The 23,886-nt window shown below is 38.6% G+C and overlaps 1 protein-coding gene and 1 long non-coding RNA gene across 2 annotated transcripts in view; one reads left to right on the top strand and one right to left on the bottom strand.

Annotated features, from left to right (window-relative positions):
- spns2 (SPNS lysolipid transporter 2, sphingosine-1-phosphate) overlaps window positions 1-23,886 on the bottom strand; it is a 64,883-nt gene that overhangs the window by 3,254 nt on the left and 37,743 nt on the right. Inside the window, exons 4-12 of the mRNA XM_083531923.1 lie at window positions 19,509-19,660; window positions 15,310-15,376; window positions 11,988-12,130; window positions 11,778-11,906; window positions 11,248-11,437; window positions 8,439-8,504; window positions 7,642-7,740; window positions 4,044-4,207; window positions 994-1,030 (exon numbers count right to left, since the gene is read on the bottom strand). Coding sequence (XP_083388049.1) covers window positions 994-1,030; window positions 4,044-4,207; window positions 7,642-7,740; window positions 8,439-8,504; window positions 11,248-11,437; window positions 11,778-11,906; window positions 11,988-12,130; window positions 15,310-15,376; window positions 19,509-19,660 — 1,047 coding nt within the window. The remainder of the gene's footprint in view (window positions 1-993; window positions 1,031-4,043; window positions 4,208-7,641; window positions 7,741-8,438; window positions 8,505-11,247; window positions 11,438-11,777; window positions 11,907-11,987; window positions 12,131-15,309; window positions 15,377-19,508; window positions 19,661-23,886) is intronic.
- LOC310720935 lies at window positions 4,215-23,087 on the top strand. The gene is made up of 3 exons (XR_014531877.1): window positions 4,215-4,340; window positions 7,618-7,781; window positions 20,701-23,087. It is a non-coding gene; the product is annotated as an uncharacterized lncRNA (long non-coding RNA).

Raw genomic sequence — 23,886 nt, 5'->3', positions numbered from 1 at the left:
GAGCCTGTATTAATTTTATTACCATGGTAATAATTAGTGAATGGGTGTAAACTCTCATTCATTAAAGCTTTTTTTTTTTTATTGGTAAGGGGTATATATTAGTGATCTGTATGCTTAGTTTATCTGTAAACTTAGTTTATCATGGGGACAATTCCTGAATCAAGTAAAGAATTTTCAATTATACGTCTGCATATCATATGCTTTTTATTCATTAGGAATTGTGGGTCAGTCCAGCCAGCAGCAAAGATCTCCCAGACATGATAAAGCCAAAAGTCACAACAATATTAAAAACAGAAAACCACCCCGTACCTCTCTCTCTCAGGCAGTGATATTGTTATTTTTAGTTGGGTACACCCAAACACCCATTGTAAATGTCTATAACTAGGGAAAACTCAATGTGGCCAGTTCCCTGCATGCAATATGTTTTGTTTTCTTCCTTTTTTGTTCTATCATTTCTTTTTAGGCAATGCAGGGTTCTGGCAATTACACGCACTGGCACGAGCAAAGCGCGAGTGTGTAAGTCTGATAAGAAGAGAAGGAAGGGCAGGAGTGTGCTCATGAAAGAGAGCTGGATATCAGCTTGGCTTGTGTACTACACATAACAGATGTGAGAAGTGAGATCGATCTTAATGCGCCATTATGGTCCGGTTTGATTCGATTCGGCTCTATTCTCCTGTATTCCTTTACTGTGGCAAACAAACCATAAGTCTTGATGGACTTGTTTCTTTCTCAGTAAAGTTTTTTCATTATAATAAAGATTATAACAAAGATTCAATCCCATAAATATTAAAGGGGGTCTCACAGCTTACTGAGAGCAAAATGTGATCAGTTCGTTCCCTCGTTTTCTCAGTGCTCTTCGAGATCAACAAATGATTCATCGAATTCTTCATAAGTAAATGCCACTGAAATTACATGCTGCCTTAGAAAATTACTTTGAAAGCTTTTCCAAACAAATTAAGTGACTCAGTGAAGTGCAGTCTGACTTGATCTTACCTTTACTGAAGACGGTGACCGGGAAAGCTGCTTCGTCCTTGAGAAACAAAAGATGGAAGACAAACATGATGAGATATGACAGATAACATTACACAATTATTTCCAGTTATTATCCCCAGTTTGGTTTTGGCAATTCTCACCCGCTAGCTAACGTTATCCGATCACATGACGTACTACTACCCAGGAGACTGGAGTAAACACGTGCATCCTCCGAGACACATGAAACAAACCTCCATAACTGTTGCTCATGCTGAGTTTCAGGGCAGTGCAACACATTCTTATGAAAAGGTTATCCACCCTCTTCTGAATACATGAGCTTGCAGACACACATGATTACCTACTATCGCTTTGCTTGACAGAGGAAAGAGTGTATGGCATTCCCTCCAGAGAGTAAAATATTTTCTAGATTTGAACTTGATAACTTCTCACAATGGAGCAAATGGTTAACTGAACCCATCCATGACACACTTAAAAGTACCTACTAAAGATTCAAGAGAGTCGATTTCTCAAATGCCAGCATGTGGTCCACTAATGCAAAATCCATATTATTAGATATAATAATAGATTACTTTAGAATCAGTTTAATCCTATACTTCTTTTTAATACTTTTTGTGTTTTGTTTAATTTTAATAATAATATAAAAAATAACAACAACAACAACAACAACAACAACAACAACAACAACAACAACAATAATAATAACAACAACAACAAGAAGAAGAAGAAGAATTTGCTGTCAATCTGCTTTATCTCTTACATAAATATATACATGCGTTGCCCATTAGTGCACTTAACAAGAAGCCTCACATGTGTATTTGTTTGTGTCTGTGTGTCTATGTGACCGTGAGTGCATCTGTGAGCAATCTGTGTCTTACTCTGTTCTATAAATGGCTCCCTTTTAACCAAAATAAAGGTTTAAGCAGAGAAATAATAAGTCACAGGCTAGGCAGCACAGAAATAGAAGGCATCACGCAAGTGAATCTTCATTCTCCTACTTGGGCTTTTATTTATATGTTTATATATATATATATATATATATATATATATATATATATATATATATATATATATATATATATATATATATATATATATATATATTATATGTTTATTTATATATTATATAGTCTAGGGGCTGACCGTGGACATCAGACTGAACTCTTTTAAGGTCTAAAACAGTCATGGATTACATGCTTGAATAAGCACATTGTTTTTTTTTTATTTAAATTTTTTTTATTTTTATAAAATGCCTATTTCTTTGCTCCTATATATATTTGAATATTGATTTATAATTTTTTTTCACTCATACAGTTTTCTTGGGAGGTGATTACCAAAGGTCATGGCATTTATTTTTTGGAAAAACTTGGTGTGTTTATCCACCCTGATATAAATCACTGTTCACAATTGAAATGTGTCCGTACAAAACAATATAAGTTTTTAGGGTAAACTTTAATCAGAAACATCTTTCTACAAAAAAAGTTTTAAATCCCATTTACAGCAGCTTGGGAAAGTTGCTGGGAACGCGATTACATTTAAACTCCACTGTTGATGACATACAGCTTAAGAATGCTCATCTCTGAATGCCAATGCTACTGTACTAGATTTGTCCAGAATATGCACAGTTTTCAGGAAGCATGCTCTACTCTACACTGTATAACGAGTATTATCCGCTCCTGAATGTCACAAAGGTTTAATGCGGTTAATATGCAGGATGCAATGCAATCGGGCCACTAAGCCACACTTCACAATGATGTGGTAATACACAGACCACAGAACGAGTGGTGTGCTGCTGCAAGACTCTATGAGGGAACCATTAACCTCTAATGGTACCATTTTGCATCTGTACAACGTTGATAATTCATAATAAAGGAAATATCAATAGCAAGGTTGTTTATATGAGTATCCACTTAATAAATAAGTGCAAAAATATTGCACAATTAAATGAATTAAATATGTTAAAAGCTGTAGTAACTCTATACAGTAACTTGTTGCGTATACCGCCTGTACAAGATACAACTCAATACAGAGAGTCTGCCATTATAGGTTGGTTTAATTGCTGCTTTAATCTGATTTCTCATCATGGCAAAGTAATTAGCCTTCAGTGACTCCATAGACAGCAACAAACATAAAGAATGCCACCCCACCTAAAAATGCCTCCAACCAGACTGGAAGGAAGTCATTTGTAAAACGGAAGCAAGCACAGGAAGCGTGTTTGATAATAGAAAGAAGTGCTGTATCTCAGGCTGAGGGATCTGAAATTCTGTTTGTCTTTGCCTTTTAAGGAGCTGGGATGCTTGCCGGTCTTTAGAAGCACGTTTTTGCAACGTACCATTTTTGTTTGATTGTAAACATGGCAAGATTTAGCTTTCTACATGTGATCTAATTGAACGAGCATGATATTTTGTGCTGTATGAAAAGCTTTAGTCAGCAAAGCTGTTTCGCTGACTTACAGCTCTTTGTCTGTGATTCTTGTTTTACTAGACAAAATGTCACCCTAAAATTTCTCGTGCCGGAGTTTAGATGTGTGGCCAGTGGAAGAAAGCTGGCTACTGGTCAGCTCAAGGGCAGCGGTTATCTCTAGTTGCCTCTGTGTGAATTATGCCCTATAGCAAAAATGTGTCCTTGTAAATATAATGACCTCTAAAGCTACAGCGCAGCACAGGTTATCATTCGGGGGTTTCTGCATTCTTTCATCTGTGTCACAGAAATCTCTTTGTTTGATAGAGGCGATTTTAATCTCACTCTCATCCCGTTTTCCACTCGTTCATCCTCTTGGATTAGAGCCTCCACCTGAGGCCATTCAATAGTATGGCAACCACTGCCAAGATCACCATAATCGCCATAGCAACAGCTATTTTTCTCCCGTTATGTGATAATGAAGAAAATGATCTGTCCGCTTTTCAGTGTTTAAAAGAAAACATTTGAGGGATCAATGAGATGGAAAACTAAATGTGTGTGTTTTCATGGAGTGTCAGTTTTCATAAAGGAATAACATTTATTAACACATTTATAATTCAAAAGCCATTATGAGTCAGAGCAAAGGCACTCACTGTCTCTCCGCTTTTTCCCGGTCGTCAAGGAAGAAGAGGGCTGTGGCGAGGAAGAAAATCCCCCCAAGGACGATAACGAAGGGGCAGAGCATGAGGGCGTAGCCTAAGCTCAGGAACTGCCACAGCACTGACGTTGTGTAGCTCTGCTGCAGAGCGTCTGATATCTTTGGAACACACACACAAAGCATATATTTTAGAAAACAATGGCAGAGCAGGCAGCCAGTCATCCTTACAGGCAATTTCCAAATATGGTGTCCATGGACTGGAGTGTGTGTGTGTGTGTAATTCTTTAAGCATGTAAGTGTAATTTCCTTGTATAGTGTTGGGTTAAGATAACGATTGAAAGCTGTTAATAGGAGAGTGTCACAAACACATCATTTAATCAATAACAAGGTTACTCAAACATGATTATGATATTGATTAGTGTGTGGATTACCCTACCCAAAGCCTTTGTTTAAATGCTTGTTCTCAACATATTTACACAAATAATCCATTCTTTAATTCTTGAGACTCGAGGCTTTTTGTGAATATGATGATCTAGGACACCAATTTATCATGAATGAAATCACAAGTGTGAAGGAAATGCTTACATTAGCATGTTTTAATCATGACTTTACATTTAAGGACGTGTGTGTGTGTGTGTGTGTGTGTGTGTGTGTGTGTGTGTGTGTGTGTGTGTGTGTGTGTGTGTGTGTGTGTGTGAGCTGTCAGACTGAACATTCACATGAACATTCACTTGACTTAAAATGATGCTAAGGAGTAGGTGAGGTACTGAAAATCCTCTCACACCATGCACTACACTCAACCTGTTCTACTAATCTGCTAGCATCAGCGCTGAAATACTGTACCTCTCCCACGGGGATGGGGAGGAATGCTGAATCTAAAAGGGTGTGCTGACATGTGAAGTTCAGCATGCACTTAGAATTAGGTATGCGTTCTTTGGAAATTAAGCACGCTGCCAGATCACATTAGATGCCAGCCATTTTTCCAGGCCAAGAGGGATAAGGTGAGATTCTGAGATAATGTATAGCGTGTATAACTAATTTTTTGAATAATGCTCTTTTGTGGTAGATAATTGTTTGATTACTGCCATCATTACATCACCACCCACTAAGCCCAAAGTGTTTTGCTGCAGGTATCACAAATGAGGCATGATGTATATTTTTCACCAGGTGAAATGAGACATTGTTTATTCATTATGAACAAAAATTCTTGGAGAACTGTGTTTCTTCAAACTGTTACCGAAAAAGTTACAGGCCCAATATTGTATAGGATGTCTTTGGATGTGTTGGTATCACACACATCCACTTGAACTAGAAGACCCAAACCTGTTCCAGTATTAGAATCTAACTGTGCACATTGCAAGCATCATGGTTTACAAGGGTTGGAATACAAGCTCTTGAGTGACCTGCTGTAGATCTCTGACCTCAACCCTATTGAACACCTTCAGGATGAACTGGAATACTGAATGCACCCAACATCAGTACTAAGTTGTCGCACCAATATGGTCCTACATGTGGTCCAACAAATGGGACACGATATCTGTGGTTCTGCAATTTGTTGAGTTCTGTGCGTCACTGTTCCCTTCACACCGCCATGTTAGAGTTTGGTGCGAAATAGCTGAATCACGTTTGACGTGCGATGCTTTCCGACCACTAGCACAGCCGATATGTGCAAAGCTTTCCTTTACATCACTAACCATGACTGTATGTTCTTATCTTAAAGGGAAGACAAACTTTTATGGAAGCAGCTTTAACCAACATATCCTGGGATGACCTAAGACATGAGCTTATGAGGGATCTGTCAGATACATGAAACTTGCTTCCAAAAGTGACAGGGGTGATACTCCCTGACCCACTGTAGGAGATTATTCCTTATTCCAAATATGTCAAATCAGTCCTGTCAACTTTTAGAGTAAATTTGTCCTGATATCTAAATTATTGCATAATAACCAGTATTCTAATACTCATTTACACTTCTTTAGATATTTTTAGACATTTTTGTTTTCAAAATTCCGAGCTGTGCATGCTTCCAGGCTCTCATCAAAAGCTTTCAACATCCAGTATTAGCTAATTGTTCATTTGTACTAGAATAAGACAAGTGTTTAAATGCGTAACAATGAGTCTCATTGCTGGAATAATGAGTTCACGTTCTAAAAAAAAAAAAAAGGAATGTAATGTCTTTGGGCTTGTTCTGTCATTAGACATTATAAACTTTAGCGAAAAGCTAACTCTTGCCATGTAATCAAACAGAATTACAGAGCAGAAAGAAGTAAAAGAGGTTCTCACCAAATAAGGATTAGTTAGCCAAGGGCCTGGTAACAGGAAAGTCCCCTTAAGGCCTACTCACTTAAGTGATTCCAATATTATACTATGATTGAGAGATTGTGCTGTACAAACTGCTTACTATAGGCAGGACAGTCTCACCTAAGGGTTCATGTGTCTGATGTGGGTATGTATATGTAAATAGAGAGGGGTTAGATAATGAGAAAGCTTCTATTCATTGCAGTGCTTCATTCATTTACATTATTTCCTACATCTTTCCAGGAAATCCAACATGCAGATGCAGCCAATCGCTTGGATAAAAAGGAATTTTTAAAGAACAATAAGCTTTCAAGTCAATAGTATGCCAGACGGGGGTTACAAACTCGTCAACAGCATGTACAGGAGCTGCTGTTTAACTTGGAAAAGCTTTCGGCATTCCTCCATAGAATGCCAGGCACGACAAACAGGAGTCAAAGGGAAGTCTGGCTCAATTCTGTGCCGTTTTTTTCCGGCACAGCGCAGGAAGTACTGGTTTACCAGATCCATTTTTTATGTTTCTGCTTTAATGGCATTTTCATCCCAGGAAATATTTTTCCTTTGATAGCAAGCTAAACATAATAGCCCTAGGCATTAAAAAAGCAGGATTAGTCTGAGTACCTATTGTTTTACATCAGTGGCCAAAAAGGTGAAAGGAAACTGTGTGTTTATGTCTTTGAAAATGCCAGTAAATAGCATTTACAATAGCTGAATCTGCATGCGACCTCTTGGGAGGAGGGATTACTGAAACAAGAACTTGCGCTCTAGTGCATTAGATGGGAACTCAGAATCCTGTTGAGCAACCTTTCCTTTTCCTTTTAAAGCATTTCCTTTAAGGTGCTTGTGTGCATTGGGACTGAGCAAGTTGTCTACAGAGCTGTAAAAACAACTGGAAAGTCTATCGCAAGTTAAAAATAAGTTTGATCATTATCATTATGCTACCTGAGCCTCTTATGTGCATTTATACATCATTACACAATTGGGGTAGAACCCAATAAAACTACATGGACTTTCTTTACAAGACATTGCTTTTAACAGGGAAAGTGCAATGATGTTTAGCGCATGTGCTTGGCTCGAAAACTACTGCAGTGCTGCTGCACTAGAGCTAATGTAATTTACATGTGATCGATCATGAGTTTTTCAGAGCAGCAGAGCTGGCCTGGGTGGGAAGGAGTGTAGAATCTAATAAAGATTTGTTTTGTGTGTGTGTGTGTGTGTGTGTGTGTGTGTGTGTGTGTGTGTGTGTGTGTGTGTGTGTGTGTGTGTGTGTGTAGTAAGTGTAGGAGATTTGTACTTACCAGGCCGATGAGATACGGACTCCCCGCATCCCCTAGTAAATGGGAAGTAAAGCCCTGAAAGGCGACTGCAGTGGCTCTCCTGGTTGGTATGACAACATACTGAAGAGAGAAATAAAGGGAAGAGAGACAAAATCTTAGAGGTCAGCGGGTCAGTGTGTAATATCATAAATCTATCCAGAAGTGAAATATAAAAATTCCAGAAGAGATGAGCACAGCCTAAGTGTGCTATAAAGTGTTAGCACCTCTCTGACTACACACACACACACACACACACACACACACACACACACACACACACACACACACTCAGCAGACTGGAGTCAGCTGCTCTCCGCAATTTGCAGGAAGTTCAGCTACCATAATGATCTCTCTCTCTCTCTCTCTCTCTCTCTCTCTCTCTCTCTCTCTCTCTCTCTCTCTCTCTCTCTCTCTCTCTCTCTCTCTCTCTCTCTCTCTCTCTCTCTCTCTCTCTCTCTCTCTCTCTCTCTCTCTCTCTCTCTCTCTCTCTCTCTCTCTCTCTCTCACTTCTTCCCTCTGGCTCCTCAGTTGATTCCTCACTTCCTTCACCCCAATGTAAAACCCCAACCTCTGTTCTTGGTTGTTATTTCCTTCTATTTTCCATGAGCACAGTTCAAATTAAGCTTAATCAGATGCACAATTATGCTTTGGAACCCAACCAGACCATTGCGGCATTCATTATGGTCACGCATGCATTCAAAATGTGACACACACCCTGAAAGATGACCAGCTTTGTATCAGTAAAAGGGGATTTAAAAAATTAGAGCTTGTGTGCATACCATTAAAATGTCTGCTGTTATGGCCCAGTTCAAGAAGAGTAGAGTCTCTCCGATGAAGATGCAGATCTATGAAGGAAAGATGTGAGAATCATCATTTACACTTTCTCACACAAACACACACAAAAAAACATCCAAAAATACCTTTCAAGTCATTGTTAGGTTATTGTAGGTCAAAGATGAAATGAGCTACTCTCATCCACCAAAAAAAAAAAAAAAAAAAAAAAAAAAAAAAAAGAAAAGAAAAGAAAAGAAAAGAAAAGAAAAGAAAAGAAAAGAAAAGAAATTGTTTTGGAGTAGGAAAACCTGCAATTATGCAGTGGCTTCATTATTTGGAAACGTAATACTCAATTTTGGAGCAATTGAGCATATTGGTTTTTTTTTTGTTGCTCAGACCATAAAACAGAGACAGACTCCCCACACTGTCTAGCGTTCACCAAGAAGCTGAACTTTGCAATTCGCGAAAAAGTTCAGTCATTTCAACAGACAGTCTCAGGAGAGAAAAAAAAGCAAAGAAGCTGTTGTAGCAAAGCAAGTCACGTGCGTTTTGTTCCGTCTGCTTCCCCGCCTGGGTGGATTGCTTAACGTCGAATTAAAAAGCGAGCATCAAGTTTTGTAACTGATTGGCATGTTACAGCCCTGAGTTTCAGACTAGGCAGGCGGCAGAAGGAATGCCTGGTGTTTTTTCTTTGGGATCAAACCATATGAGGTGAAGCACTAAGACTGTAGGGACTGTACTGGAATGTGACAGATGCTGTGGTCATGTATGAATCTGGAGCATAGTTTTTGAGACTGGATATGATTAGGAGAATGAGTAGGGGTGTGTGTGTGTGTGTGTGTGTGTGTGTGTTAATGCAGACACCATGACTGACACAGACAGATAGACTGATACTGTAATCCCTGCTGGACTCCAGTTAAAGGATGAAGGCTGATCAGCGTGTCTGTAGACAAGATGGCAGCTGTCTCTGCTGGAAGTCTCTCCTCTCCTGTCTCTCGCACTCTCTCTCTCTTCCCCTTATTTACTAGATCTATCTCTCTCATCCGTCTACATTTTTTCGACTCCACATCTGTCACCATAACATTTCCTTAGTTGTTAGAAAACCTGGATTCACTGTCTAGGATTTTTTATTACAGCTGTAAACCTTCTGAGCTTTTTACAGCACTGTTTGTAAAAAGGTCTTTCCAGGGTTCTTGGAACATCACATGTTCTACTTAAAAACTTTTCTAGATGACATTAAGACATTCCAGTAGATAGACAAACCAAAGAATCCTCACATTTTTGCTCGAATGATGCAATCCATTACTATCAAAGGGAGCAGTGAGTAGAGGTAGGACGCAAGTCATGTTTATTTGGTGATAATCTAAAGATCATTGTCAATATTCCAGGCAGGCATCAAAGAACAGGGAGTATTTAAGAAGCAAGGCATATCGATAATCAATATAAGAAAACTTTAGCCAGGGGAGAAGCAGGAGTACAAAGAACTCGAAAAACTTAATGAGAGAGAAAGGCATGGGAAGACTTTGCTTGATATAATGTAGATACTGATATAGACACAACAGCACTAGCTATAGACACAGCAAAAAATAAATAAATCACAGGGCAGAGGTGGTTTGTCGACTAAAAATACAAAGCAAACCAAACGCACATGTTCAGACAAAAGCATATGCCATGAACTCAAAACAGCATTTATATCGCTGTGAAGCGATTAAGCAGAATCCCTGACACTTCGATTTATGAGATATTTTAATGACTTGTATGTTTGACTATTAAATTAAACGGGTTTAATCCAAACCTAATTAAATCCAAAACAAGCAGCATATTATTCATGTTTAATCATGTCAACTTAATGACAATTTAAATTTCTTTCTGCGAGTGGAAAGCTTTTTAAGGACTCTAATAAATAACTAAAGCGATATTGTAATCACTTTTATGAATGAGAACATTTCAGTAAAATAACAATTTTTCCATTACATGTTACTCCAAAAACACAATTTTCCATGCATGTGGAGGCAAAACATAGTCATGAAGCATTGTTGATTTGCTGGTTGGTTTGCATGTAAGCCATTTTAGAAATTAATGCAGCTATGCTGATGTGGGCACAGAGGGTGTGTGGCATTCAAAACTAAATTTCTAGTCACCACATAACCAAGCATGTAAAATCGATAAGAACACGCACACTGAATATGAAGGCTTTACAAGCAAGTGTTGGCAAAGATATATTCAAAATCAAGCCTTAATTATAGACAGTTTTATACTGTGTTTTTTTTACTGCGATTTTTGTAGAATCTCATCAGTTCTGTTCTGCAACATTTTCCTCGCGTTAGGCCGAGAAAATGCATGGCGTTTGTTTCGCTACATTGCTGACTGAAAGTTTTACACTTTCCTGATTTAAAAAAAATTCTTTTTTTTTTAAGTCCTAATTTAAAGCTCGACATCAACTAGCGTGTTAAAAGTACAACATTTTTACACCAGCGCATGGCACCTTATTATAATCGAAGTCAGTGATGCTGAAACTTAGTAGTTTCATTATATAATTTAGTCTCAGTCCTGACTCCACATCTACATTATACTCTTAGCCGATCAATAAAGGAAGACTTTACTTCCTTGGCCCGGCCATGACCTTATTTCAGTTCACAAGAGAGACAGGATAATGAGTTGGGAGTGGGTGTTGAGTGCCACAGAAAAATCCCTGCTGATGATGGATGAAAAAAGCCTTAAAGCAGGTCACATCCCAGAATTTCCTAACAGCTAAAGCTAATACCCTTAACTCTTTATCTCCTCATGACAACGAGCACTCAAGCGTGCACTTACGTATGCTCCTGCGATGCTCTTTTTGGCCACGACAAAGATGAGGCAGATGAAGATGGCCGAGCCCAGCATGCTGACGGCACACACCAGTGGGTCAGCACGATCTGTCTTCTTTCGGAAGAAGCGTGTGGTCGCAGCACCTATCACAACTCCCAGTAGACCCGTCACGCATGTGATGACTCCGAAGATCAGACTAGACACAGAATATTTAATAACACTGTCACCTCAATCATTTGTCTTTGAGTCAACCAATATAAATAAAATATGTATAGTGCATATTGATGAAAGTTGTTTTTTTTTTAATATAAAACATGTAAATTGTAATTTTGAAATGATCCACCACCAGATCCACTGCATGATTATAATAATGTTAAAGTATCCTTTTATTTAATGATTGACAGGTCTACAATTTGAAATATCACAAACTGCAGTTTTCGGAAAAGAGAAATTCCGAAATTTCATTTTGCTATGAGAAATAGCAAAGAGCCTTCTTTTTGTATTCCTTACAAACATTTTGTGTCTGTTTGTGTTACCTGTCTTTGTTCACTGCAGTCTCCTGCACCTCCTGAGCTCTGGCCAGATATTGAGGTATCCAGATCCCGAAGGCCCCCGTTGCGAACGATACAGCGGCCGTTCCGAGAGACGAGAACATATAACTTCGGCTAAAGAAAACAAAAATACCAGTAATGAGTATTCTATTTGTACCCATTCCAATTGTTTTTAGAACAAGAGATGAGAATTACTTTTTAAGAAGAGCCCTGATGTCACAGAGCCACGAGGTGCGGGTCCTCATGTGGCTGGCCGTCTGGTCCACGATGCCCCTTTTGGGTTCGGGAACGAAGACTAGAATAAGAACTCCAGCAGTCATTCCTAACACTGGAGATACCTAGAAAAAAGAGAGAGGGGCTCTTTAGCTCCAGAACACCTGCTTAGTTGGAACATTTTTATATACAGAAGATTTGGGGAAGGTAATAGCGAGTAAATGTTTTTAGGCTACTCAGGTGTGTTTTTGTGCCGTTTTAAACTGTCAGCTGCTGGATGTGCATGATGCTCAGGGATAGGTTATGCTGAGTAGACTCCATTAAGAGCTATTTCTTATTCCTAATCTCTCTCTCTCTCTTTCTCTCCCTCGGTGGTGGGTTTGTGGGAGCAGCTGCAGTCCACCAGGCTATGTACCGTTATATTCTTTATCATCTTGTAACGTCTCACCCAGCAGTGTCTGTATGAGTGTGCGCACGTGTGCGCACGTTACCGCAGGGAAGAAGCGCAGAGAGATTCATCCTTTGTAAACGCAAAAGCAATTCTGTCTGTCAGAATGAATCCTCTGACAAATGCTTTATACTACCATAATACCAAGCTCACTTCCCAGGTGTGTGTGTGTGTGTGTGTGTGTGTGTGTGTGTGTGTGTGTGTGTGTGTGTGTGTGTGTATGTGTGTGGTGTTCTCACTCAGTTGCTGCATTATAAATCTGCATGGCAGACAATAAGAAGGAGCAAGTGAGTGCCATCCACCTGACTGCTGCTGTTTAATGCATTGAGCGGTGCTCCTGAAGATGAGCTTCAGGTTTGGTATATTGCTCCTGTGCTCAAAACACCTCACACTTTGTTCCGCATTCTCACTTTTTCTGTCCTTGGATTCCCTTACAACAGAAACCTGCACTAATAAAAATTTTAGAAAATCATTTTAACTTCACCCAGAATGTTTATGTTGTCCTTCAGTGATCCCAGAGCTGTTACGTGACTTCTGATTAATGCACATGGCTAGCATTTGAGTCGGATTAACTCGTCTACTATTAGCACTTTCCACCAGACACTATAGTATGGCATGGTGCATTATTATTCTGGCTCTTGGTCAGATCTTTGTCTGCTCATGTAATGATACCTGGCACAGTAGAAGGAATTCTCAAGAGATTATTGGGTAATAGTGATGTCCTAATCCTCTAAGAGTAGAGGTCTAATCCAGTAATCATTAATTAAACACCTAATTGATTATATATTAAGCACATGATACATAATCGGGAATATGAAACATAAAAATATAAAGTATGTGCCAAAAATTTGGAAATCCAAAAATTAAGTTTAAACTGTCATACAAGCTTATATTGTAAAATAAATATTTTGTGATATAAAATACTTCCTTAACACTATTTATATCATACACTATGATAGTGCACATGCACAGTAAAGTAGAAATTTGCCATGACTCGAAGCCATATATTGAGCTTAAATTTTAGTGACAGGAAATTAATCTGCTGAATTTAATGATAATATTGCAATGCAGACTCCTAAAGCTGCCAGAAATGCATTAGCAGTCATTACATCTCTATTGAAGATTGATGTGCCATTAAGTCTATTATAAAAAGCATTCAAATTAGAAGGTTTTTTTTTTCTTCCCAAAATCGTGTAAGTCTGAATAAATTGGGCCAGCCTTTCAACTACTTCTTTTGACCAATCAGCACTTTGGTCTATCTCTAGCTCTACCCACTGTTATTAACCTGCCAAGGAAAGCAACCAGATTCACCACAGGGGACCATGGATTGTATTGTATTGTTCACCACCCCAATGTGGAAAACTGCAAAAAGAATCCAAAATCATGACTAAGTGTGAAGTCAAGGTCAAGCAGCAGCTCTGATGAAACTAAAAAAATACTCAGACCCCACAGGAAGTAAAAACTACAATTAAAAACTAATAAATTAAAACAAAGGAAGGGCAAGGTGCATATCCAACTTTCTGTTCCCAGCCAGTTGGGAATACATTTCAAACAACATCATCTTCTTTCTCCACAATATCATTGTGTTTCTCTGCAGGTAACATTGTGTGCGGTCCAAAAACAATTGACCCTAAGTTCCTGGGGTTTTTCCTCACCAAGAAAAGGAAGGCTGCCGAGTATAGAGGGGACCTGCAAAAAATGTGTAAAACAGCACACACAGTTTTTCCTTCCAAAAGCAGGATAAGTTTGTCTGGAAGCTTCTGTTCATCTGATTGTTATTTTTACTTGTTTAAAGTGCTGCTGATGATTAACTGCCCATCTCTTGAAACACTTCCATCCTTTTTTTTTTCTTTCAGCAGACTTTTTGGCACAGGGCTGCTCTTGAACAATACAACTGTGTGCTTCTGTTTGGACTAGCCCTTTCCAAAACAAGCAGCGGAAAAACATTAGTGCGAGACCAATATAACTGCCATGTAACCTTGGAGAGGCACTTCTGTTGGGCTGAGGAGCTGTAATGGTGCTTCTTGATTCTGTTTGTAGTTATGACATGTCTTTAAGAGCACTGACCACACAATGTAGTTGCTCCTATAACCCTCATATGCTGTCACCTCACTTCAGGAGTGCACAACTAGTCGCTACAATAGAGTGCACCTGTTAAATTCAAGCATTCACCTGTTAAAGTTTATGGAAAGTTTGAGGAGAAGAAAGGGAGGCCCATGAAGTTTGGTGGAAGAGCCTAATGAAATAGTGAAGAAGAAAAAATCCAAGGCATTTGCACAGGGGGCCTCTTTCCTTCACAAAATTCTGTTCGAAGTTTATCTTTCTCTTGTTTCACTTCTTCTCTGAGGGCTCCCTATGGTGCTCTCTGTACTCATAGAGGCAACAGTCTATGTCCTTTTAAGCACCTGAATAAGTCCAGCTCTTAGCATTACACAGAAGGTATTCAGGGTGTTGTTTTCAAAGAGAGAATATCTAGGGTACTGAAAAAATAGCCTGAAACAAACCTGCCTTTGTATGTCCCCCTGACTCAATCAGAAAATACTGAAAGCATATATTTGGTGGATGGTTGAGTTAAGACCTGAGCATGGCATTAAGAAGAGATTTGATATGTTAGGTGTGTGTGGGACCCTAGGGACACAGCAGTAAAATTAAACTAAAGCACCTTGGTTTGCTTGGCTGTCAGTACTCTCTTTATCAGGGTTGTGAAGTCTGAATGGTCTATTGAAGGTATTTTTGGGATTCATCTACCTGCTATTTAGATGCTTTTCAGCGTATTTCAATATCCATTGCCCCTCTCATTTAATCATGCACACAGATAATTCCACTTCAAAGAAAAATAGTAGGGGCAGTTCTTACCCTCAGAGCCCAGTGCCAGTCTTGAGCCAGATCTTTAGCGCTGGATCCCAGGATGTAGCCAAGACCACTAGAGTAAACACAGGAAAAGGTGTTTATGTAAGCAGAGTGTGTATAAATCAGAGGTTAAAATAAACTTTAAGATGATTTCATTATATAACTTTAATTAAAGCGGATCCCTTTTTACCTGAATTTACTATTGGCCAGAATATCCCGGCTTAACTAGCATATCCAGAACTCCATAATAGTTACTGAATGACTCATAGTAGTTATTGAGTCATTTTTTTTTCATGTATAAACTGTCAAAATGAAATTTAGTATCTACTAAAAAACTTTTGAACACCAGCAAGCACTCCTCAGAAAATAAATACAGTTCAGTCATTGAATAAAGGAAAGTACAAAATCTGCGCTTGACAGCCCAGAAAATAAAAGTCATGTTTTTGTTCCGGGTGAAAAAGATGTAAACATAAATATGTGACCAAGAGATCATTTGGATTCGTTTCCATCTCAAAGTCATTTTCTCTGCTCCGCTTCATTCCTTGTCATTGTTGTCATCCAATTCCCTCCTCTGTTCTCCTGCTATCTCGAGATGAGCCCAGTCACATTAGGTGAAATATTAATGCGCTGAGAGAACAGACTATTCTCAGGTCAGACGTTAAGCATACTAATGCCGCTGGTAATGGCCCTGCATTGGCGATTACCTCCAGCAATGTGAGAGCCTCAACCATTGTTCATTACAAACAGAGAGAGAGAGAGAGAGAGAGAGAGAGAGAGAGAGAGAGAGAGAGAGAGAGCATTTTCTTTGTTTCAAATATTTTAGACTGTTTTAATGATTAATGTCTCAGTCTGGCTCTTCTATCTTCCAGCCTATTCGGCATCTATTGAGGTGGCATTTGCATGATAGTGCCTTTTTTTGGTATACAAGAATTCCTCAGAACGCTGTTGATAACATACTTATTTTTCTGTTTTTCAGTATTTTCCACATTTTTTCTCACTTCTACCAGCACTATGGCATGTATTTTTGATGACCGTGTTTGTGAACCATAGTTATAATTAGAGTCATGACCTCTAAATTCTTCATGAGCAAAGTCTGGTTGAGTGCCATTTCCTCACTCAAGGTGGAACTGTGTCTCCTGATAGCCGAAGAATCTCTGAGTCACGGCAATTTCGACAGACCAAACAATTTCTACTTTGTGTCCTGTTTACTCTGATAAAGTTTATAACTGCTCTGTTATGCCATGATTGTTCAGGAAACTCAAACATGTTCAGATTATGATGACTCTCTTAATCGCTGAATGATTAAAGTGGCTGTGTGTAATGCGTTCAGGAGCTGTGTCATTTCCAATTTTCTTGTTTTCTGTATTGTTTGTAAAGTTTTTGAACAGTGTGACCATCTGCACTGTTGATCTCAACCTCCTTTTCATGGCAGATGTCAATTATAACCTCTAGTGCTCATTTCAGCTAAGTCTATCCTCCTGAAGTGACTCATTCTCTAGCACTTAATCCCCCTGACTCGTACCTACTCCCCAATGTCCTCAGATGTAGATGCAGGAAATTAACTTGGTGTTATCATAACCATTATGATTTATGATAAACCTCAAGGTGCACCTTAAACTATAAGGCCAAACGCATTTTAATAGATTAGAGATACTTTTGCTATGATCAAAACAAATGTGCCATTGATGATACAGTTTAACACTGGAATATATTTAGACGAATGATTGCACACCAGAGCTGAAAATATATGTGCAGAGCGGCTTTAATATTAGCAAAAAAAATAAACCAAAAAACATTGAAAGTCATTGCATTCCACAAAATGAATCTGTCTGCTATCTGAAAGGTCATGTGAGATCAGCTAAAGTTGTTTCAGCACATTTCCCACCTTTCTGATTCATCAGACACCAGATAACCAGATATCATTGCTCTTGGAGGATAAAAAGAATTTGGATATCAAATGCAGACAAACTGTGTACAGCTAAAGTAGAGAATAGGGCTAATGGAGTTTACAAAGATGCAGACAAGGAATTAATTCAATCGTGTTCATAGCTACATTTACCATGGGTAGTTTAAAAAGTGTTTTTAAAGAGATTATCATTTGAATTGCAGCTAAAGAACTGCAATTCTGTTGTACATGAAACTTTCGATGCACATAAAATTTATAAGTCGCTCATTTTTCTTTCTTTTGCTTTTGAATAAAATACTGCAGTTACCGAATAACATAAGATGCGTGTATAAAAAACTTTAGTGTCAATGTAGTCAGAGGCTCAACAACCTACTGGTAAATTATTTCATACATTTAACAACCAGAACACTCACATTCTGTTTGGATACAGAACATTCCATCTCCTACATGCTTCCTGTTTTTTCCAGGCATATGAAGGTAAACTTCATTGTGTAAAATTAATCAAGCTAATCTGGCCAACAGATTGAAAAACAGGTCATTTTAGAGATTTACTGGTGAGAGAAAAGTTTTCCTTTCCAAGAGGAGAATCCATTTCCTTGCCTGGGCTCAAGCTCAAGCCTGAATTCACTTCCTGGAAACGGTCATAATAACCAGGCTGTAGATAAACAATAAGTGCGCCAGGCAGGAAGTTGGGCAGTCGGGTTTGTAGTTTCAATTGTTGGCCTCATTGTTTTTACCGATGAATGCTTTGTTAAATCTGAACCTAAAGACCTCCACTGGCCATGTTTGAAAGCCTTTATTTGATCTTTTCTCTTGCTGCAATCAGTGGTTTATTAATTCTATTAGTAACCATGCAGACATATATATACACAGCTGTGGGCATGATTTGTGGAGGGATTCAGGAATTTTAAAAGTGTTTAGATGTTTTTTTTTCTAGATGGTTGTGTTAAGATGCATTCACACATACAGTGACTTGCAGTTACAAAACAACCAGAGACCATATCTTTTCAATAAGAGCTGGGAACCTTGGCAACATGAGTGACAGTGACACAAGCTGAAAAAAGTTTAACTTTATGTAAATATGGAGTTAATTTGAGGCAGCTGGTAACATTTGAAGTGAAGAAAGTATAGCACAAGTGATCTGTCCCCTGATTTGCTGTCAGAAGAGAAATACTAGTTGTGCCACCCACTGTAAAAGCAGAAAGAGCTACTGAGGACTACATGGACTACCCTTGGTCCAGACGTCATTATGTTGTGAATTTCTTCATTTTGCATGAGTATTTTAAACGTTCTATTAGTACTTATGCTAAGTGTATGCCAGGAATTTTAGAATATGGAGAACCCATTTGTACTACAAGGGTTTAGGGAATGGAACTGCTGACGTCTATATCTGAATGTGTGTAGAATCTAACTAGACAAAATTTTGTATTTACTAACTGCAGTGTGTTTGCTTATTAATGCAAGGTTTGTCTGTGTTTGGCCAATGGATTTAGGCACAAAACAATCCAACTTCATGAAGTGCATTGGTAAGCACTACAGGCAAATACAAATGAACTCAGACTACCTCATTAAAGCACTTTGAAGGCTCTTCCTATTTTGAGAGCTTTAGGTGACCGGACTGAGATATTCATGCAAATCAGTTTTTTTTCATGTCGGTCTCTATTTGCAGGTCCTGCCTATATTTGTGCCTTTGTCGTCCATGGCAGTGACTATACAAAAAGGTGCTGTGAGCCACTGGGCTCAATTATGTGCATTTGACCTTTACTGAGCTGAGATAGCTGTGCCGATAAATGTTGCTGTCTAAGCCTGAACCTAGCCAGGCTGTCTGCTTTCAAAATGGCCTGGCACAAAACAAAACTCTCATAAGAATAAAAAGAATGTCAAAAGTATCGTAAAAGGCCATGCTGAGTCACAGTAACGCAACATCCAAATATAGTGTCTGGTTTGTATTATGTCAAATATGGTTGCCAGTTCAGCCAGCCTTGAGTGGTATAGGATTTATCATTACAGTTCATTACCCTGCATGCATCCCTGTATTTCCCCCAGCAAGGATAGGCTAGTTTTCCCCTCAACAAATTAGCATGTAACAGTCAGTGATGCATAGCACAGTCTCTGCCTTATCTCCAGTTCCTGAATAAACGCTGTTGTAATCTGCCACTGGTGACACAGACGAGCTGTTGTGCTTTGTATCAATACAAAAGCTTGCCAGACCTCACAGACCCCCTTAGATTTCTGACTCTGTAGATTTTTTTCAACACACTGGGAAGTAAAAAAATTCAGATTTACAGATGAAGATTACCTTCCTAACGGTATGGCCAGGTAGAAGACAGAAAGCCATGTGGTCCTCTTGTTGTTGGTGAACAGATCTCCGATGATGGTGGGAGAGATGGAGGAGTAGCTGGATTCTCCAATGCCTACCAGGCCTCTGGACAGCACAAACACCCAATAGTACTAGAACAGACAAGCAATGCGTTAAAAAAAGAAGATGATATAATAAGCCAAAGGAATTACACAGATGTTACCAATCATCATAACTATAAGAACCTTTATATATTTATGTACTGCGTGTGTGTGTTTGTATATATATATATATATATATATATCCCAGGCCTTATTTTTTTTTTATTCTCTCTTTCTTGCCCAGCTGTTCTGCTTATTTATCAGTATCTCTTCAGAAATCTGCCTAGTTTTACTGTAAAACACAGCTGGGTGTGGATTTCCCAAGAAGACCCCGATTCAGCCTCAGGGCAGAATTAAAGGACAATGACCCGTCGTATGTACTTGCTTCACTGCATGAATAGGAAGTGTAATTTTTTTATATGTATATAACAATAGTCACCCCTTACAATGATCTTAGAGAAGAAAGAACATCTGGGTAGTGCACTCTGACCCAGGCCTGCTGGTTTAATGATTAGAAAAAAGGGAAGGAAGAGAGACCTACCCTCCTTGCTTGGAAACACAAGGTGGGGTCCAGCTATAGATATACATGTGGTAAACTCTGGCTAAAAATGTGTGTGGGAAGAGACTGGGACTGTAAAAATTTATAGATGCTCTAAGTTAATCTTTTTCTGTATAAAAAAAAATGGCTTCGTAATTGTATTTATTTTTAACACTCCCATAAGTTGCCACAGCAAGCTTATTTCTTCATATGAGGAAAAGACGCATATAGATTCTTTTACCTACTCGTTTCTTTGCACTATTTCTATCTTTAGTTACTTTTTTACACTCTGTAGTTACACGTACACACTCATTCTGATACTATTTCTCTTTGTTCTTGTTTCTCATCTCTGTCCTTTCTACCTACACACTCACACACACACACACACACACACACACACACACACACACACACACACACACACACACACACACACACACACACACACAGTGCAAATGATGCCAAATGTAGGGCGCCCAGACAAATTTAACAGCGCTACAGGGAACCAGTTTTGCAAATGTGGATTTCTCTTTACGATTAATTTTTTCCACAGAATCACACCCTGCACTCTTGGATCTCTGGATCTCTTGGGTTGATTCAATGGAAAGCTACCTGAAGACGGCTGCTAGTTCCTGAAGAAGAAAGCAAACCTTTAATTCATGAAAATCACTGTTCATTCCTCAAGAGATGATTAATATGTCTGGATTGCTAATCCTAATCCTAGCCTTAAGCACTACTGGTCCCTGAGATAGTCAATGACATTTCTTAGTAATGATGTCCATGTGGAAATGTGTGAACAATAATGATTTCCTTTCTTCTTAAAAGAAGGATGTCTAGCACTGTCCCCCTACCCCATGTTCCAGTTTCTGACCCCCCATTCTGTTCATTTTCATGCCTCAACCCATCTGACAGCCTTCAATATAAAAGTGCGGGAAAAATAAGGGTGGGGCTACTATTCCATTTTGATCATTGCGTGTTATATCCTTCCCAGCAGGTTTAGAAAAAATTACTATGGAGTACGTGACTGGAAAGACACACTAGAGACTGAATTGATAGTAAAGCTGGGCTATACTCCTCCATACACACACACACACACACACACACACACACACACACACACACACACACACACACACACACACACACACACACACACACACACACACATATATCCTCCTATAGTGAACTGGGTTCTTATAGCAGCTGCTGTGCTGGAACAGAAACGGTGTGTGTGTGGTGTGTGTGTGTGTGTGTGTGTGTGTGTGTGTGTGTGTGTGTGTGTGTGTGTGTGTGTGTGTGTGTGTGTGTGTGTGTGTGTGTGCATGCATGTGTGTGTGAAAGCTGGAGAAAGCTGGAGAGCTGCATTGCAGAGAGTGAGGGATGGAGGAGCAAAACGAGTAGAGAAGGAGGAGGGGAGAACTGGCAGTGTAAGGGTGATACAAATATTAACCAGCAACACACACTGAAGATAAGTGGATAAATGTAATCATGCAAATCTGTGTATACATCCCTGGGTTATAAAAATCCTTTTTTTAAAAATTACTAAATAAGTATTTTTGGCCATTTAAATTGTAATGATTTTAAATTGTATTTAGCAAACCACATCCAATTTGATAGCTTCCTCTTCACTATTTATATTCAATACAATAAGTAGAATGTGCAGATTACGTAAAACCAATGACGTTTTAGTCTAAGAAAAAGAAGAACTCAAATGTTTAAATTTTAGAAAATGAAAATTAAGATAAAACCGTTATTAAAGATGAATGAAATACTTTTATTTAGACCCCTTTTCTATATGTAACTATGAAAAGTCCAACATAGAACCTCAAATTACTATTCATCTTTGAGAACATAAATAATGAAAATCCTTGCAAGTTCTTTGGTCTGAGAAGTCCAATAAGAATAATAATGAGATTATCATTCCTCTGACCTTGTATACACTTTCATCCAGCTATCCATAAACCATAAACAAACACGCACACACACACACACACACACACACACACACACACACACACACACACACTACAACATAATCTAAAACTTACATTTTTACTCAGTGTGCTGAGTCATGAAGCTAAGCTTATATTTTTAGTTTTTAAGGAACAAGACACATTTCTGTTTATAAATTCATCCAGGATGGGTAGAGGGCTGAGCTAAATGCTTATTCCTCAAAAGTTCATATAGATGAGTTTCAACACATGTTCCACATGAATACACACAATTAAGCAACTCAGAGGTAGCGGGCTCAGTCTTTTGTTAAAAACCAAGATTATAATATGTCATAAAAGCCCCTGCTGTCTAATTTCAGTGGAATCACAAAAAAATCTATTGTTTAACCAAATCCAGAAGAATTCTACTGAGCTTGGGCTGATCTGCACAGATAATAGCAGTCTTGCTTCAAGTTCGAGGGAGTTTTAAAGACAAGCATATCAACTGTAGGGCAGTTTTAAGTTAATAAATAGCTGTTTTCAATATTTACTCTTAAGACAAGGAGACCCAGAAGGGAGGAATATCATGTTTATATAGCCATAGGGGACACAGACAGGGAGGTGTTTAAGTTACATGTAAAAAAGTGATTCATTCAAGGACTGGTAATATTCTCAATTGATTGTCATTTTTTTTACATTAGTGCTAAATAAGGAATCAACATTGAGTAATGCGTTACCACAATGAAGTCGACTGTTTCCCAATAACAAGTCTGCGACATGTCCTAACACGATGTAGTGATTTTTCCCAGTAATTACATTGTTTTAATATATTAATCAACGGCCCATTGTACTCTGAGCTATTTAGAGTTATATTTAGTGTTGTAATGCCTGGGGAAAATATCTCTTATCGTCTACCTGATAACAGCAGTAAACCGTCATTCCCTTACCCTTTAGTCATTTTTTCTTTTTATTTACATTAATAACACACACAAAACAGTGCAGCTAATCATGCCACGGAGAAGCCATCAAATGCAAAATGCTGAAAAGATTTATCCTGTTAGATAACATGTTCCCCCTGAAACAGTTATTATTATAGAAATAATGTATCGTAACAAATATTAATAAAAAGCTTTCGATTAAAGCAGCCAGTATTGCCCAAAGTGGCGCTGTTATAAAAAAATTAATCAATAACGCTGATCCAGTATAACGACCAAATCCCAATAGACATTATTGCCATTTTGTTGCTTTTTCTCTTAATTAGCAGTCACTCTGAATGACAGTCTAATGCCCTTTTAGGAGCATGGGTCACACACAACTCACAAAGCATGCTAATAAATGCTGTCAATCCGGGATCCTCAATCCTGTCTGAGTTTACCTGAATGGGTTGATAATAAACCTGAACCAACAGCTTAGGCTGTCCGTCTGTGTTTCCTTAACGCCTTAGTAAAGAGAAGGTTTATGAAACGCAAATGCTTACATATTTAACTTGAACTAAAGGTTCAACCGTATCCTGATCTTAATGTGATCTACCCAGGTGGCAGATCTAATCACATTAAAGTGGCTGCCAGCTGAGATATAGATTAAACATGCGGGGTAGGGGGGAGTAAAACGCAGCCGGAAAAACTTATCAAGGGGGCGTTAACTGACAAACCGTGCTAAGGATGCAGCCCAGCAAAGTATTTCACTGCAAAAAAAATACTGTAGCAGAAGCCATATAAAAATATGGAAATGCTGGTATTTCGGCAAATATCGATTTTGGACTGATTCTGGAGCAGATCCTTGGTTAAAGCCAATCACGTGCATTTGTG

Source organism: Silurus aristotelis (assembly GCF_946808225.1).
Source record: "Silurus aristotelis genome assembly, chromosome: 26".
Taxonomy (NCBI): domain Eukaryota; kingdom Metazoa; phylum Chordata; class Actinopteri; order Siluriformes; family Siluridae; genus Silurus; species Silurus aristotelis.
The sequence above is the reverse complement of the archived record's forward strand: the minus strand, read 5'-3'. Positions and strand labels throughout refer to the sequence as shown.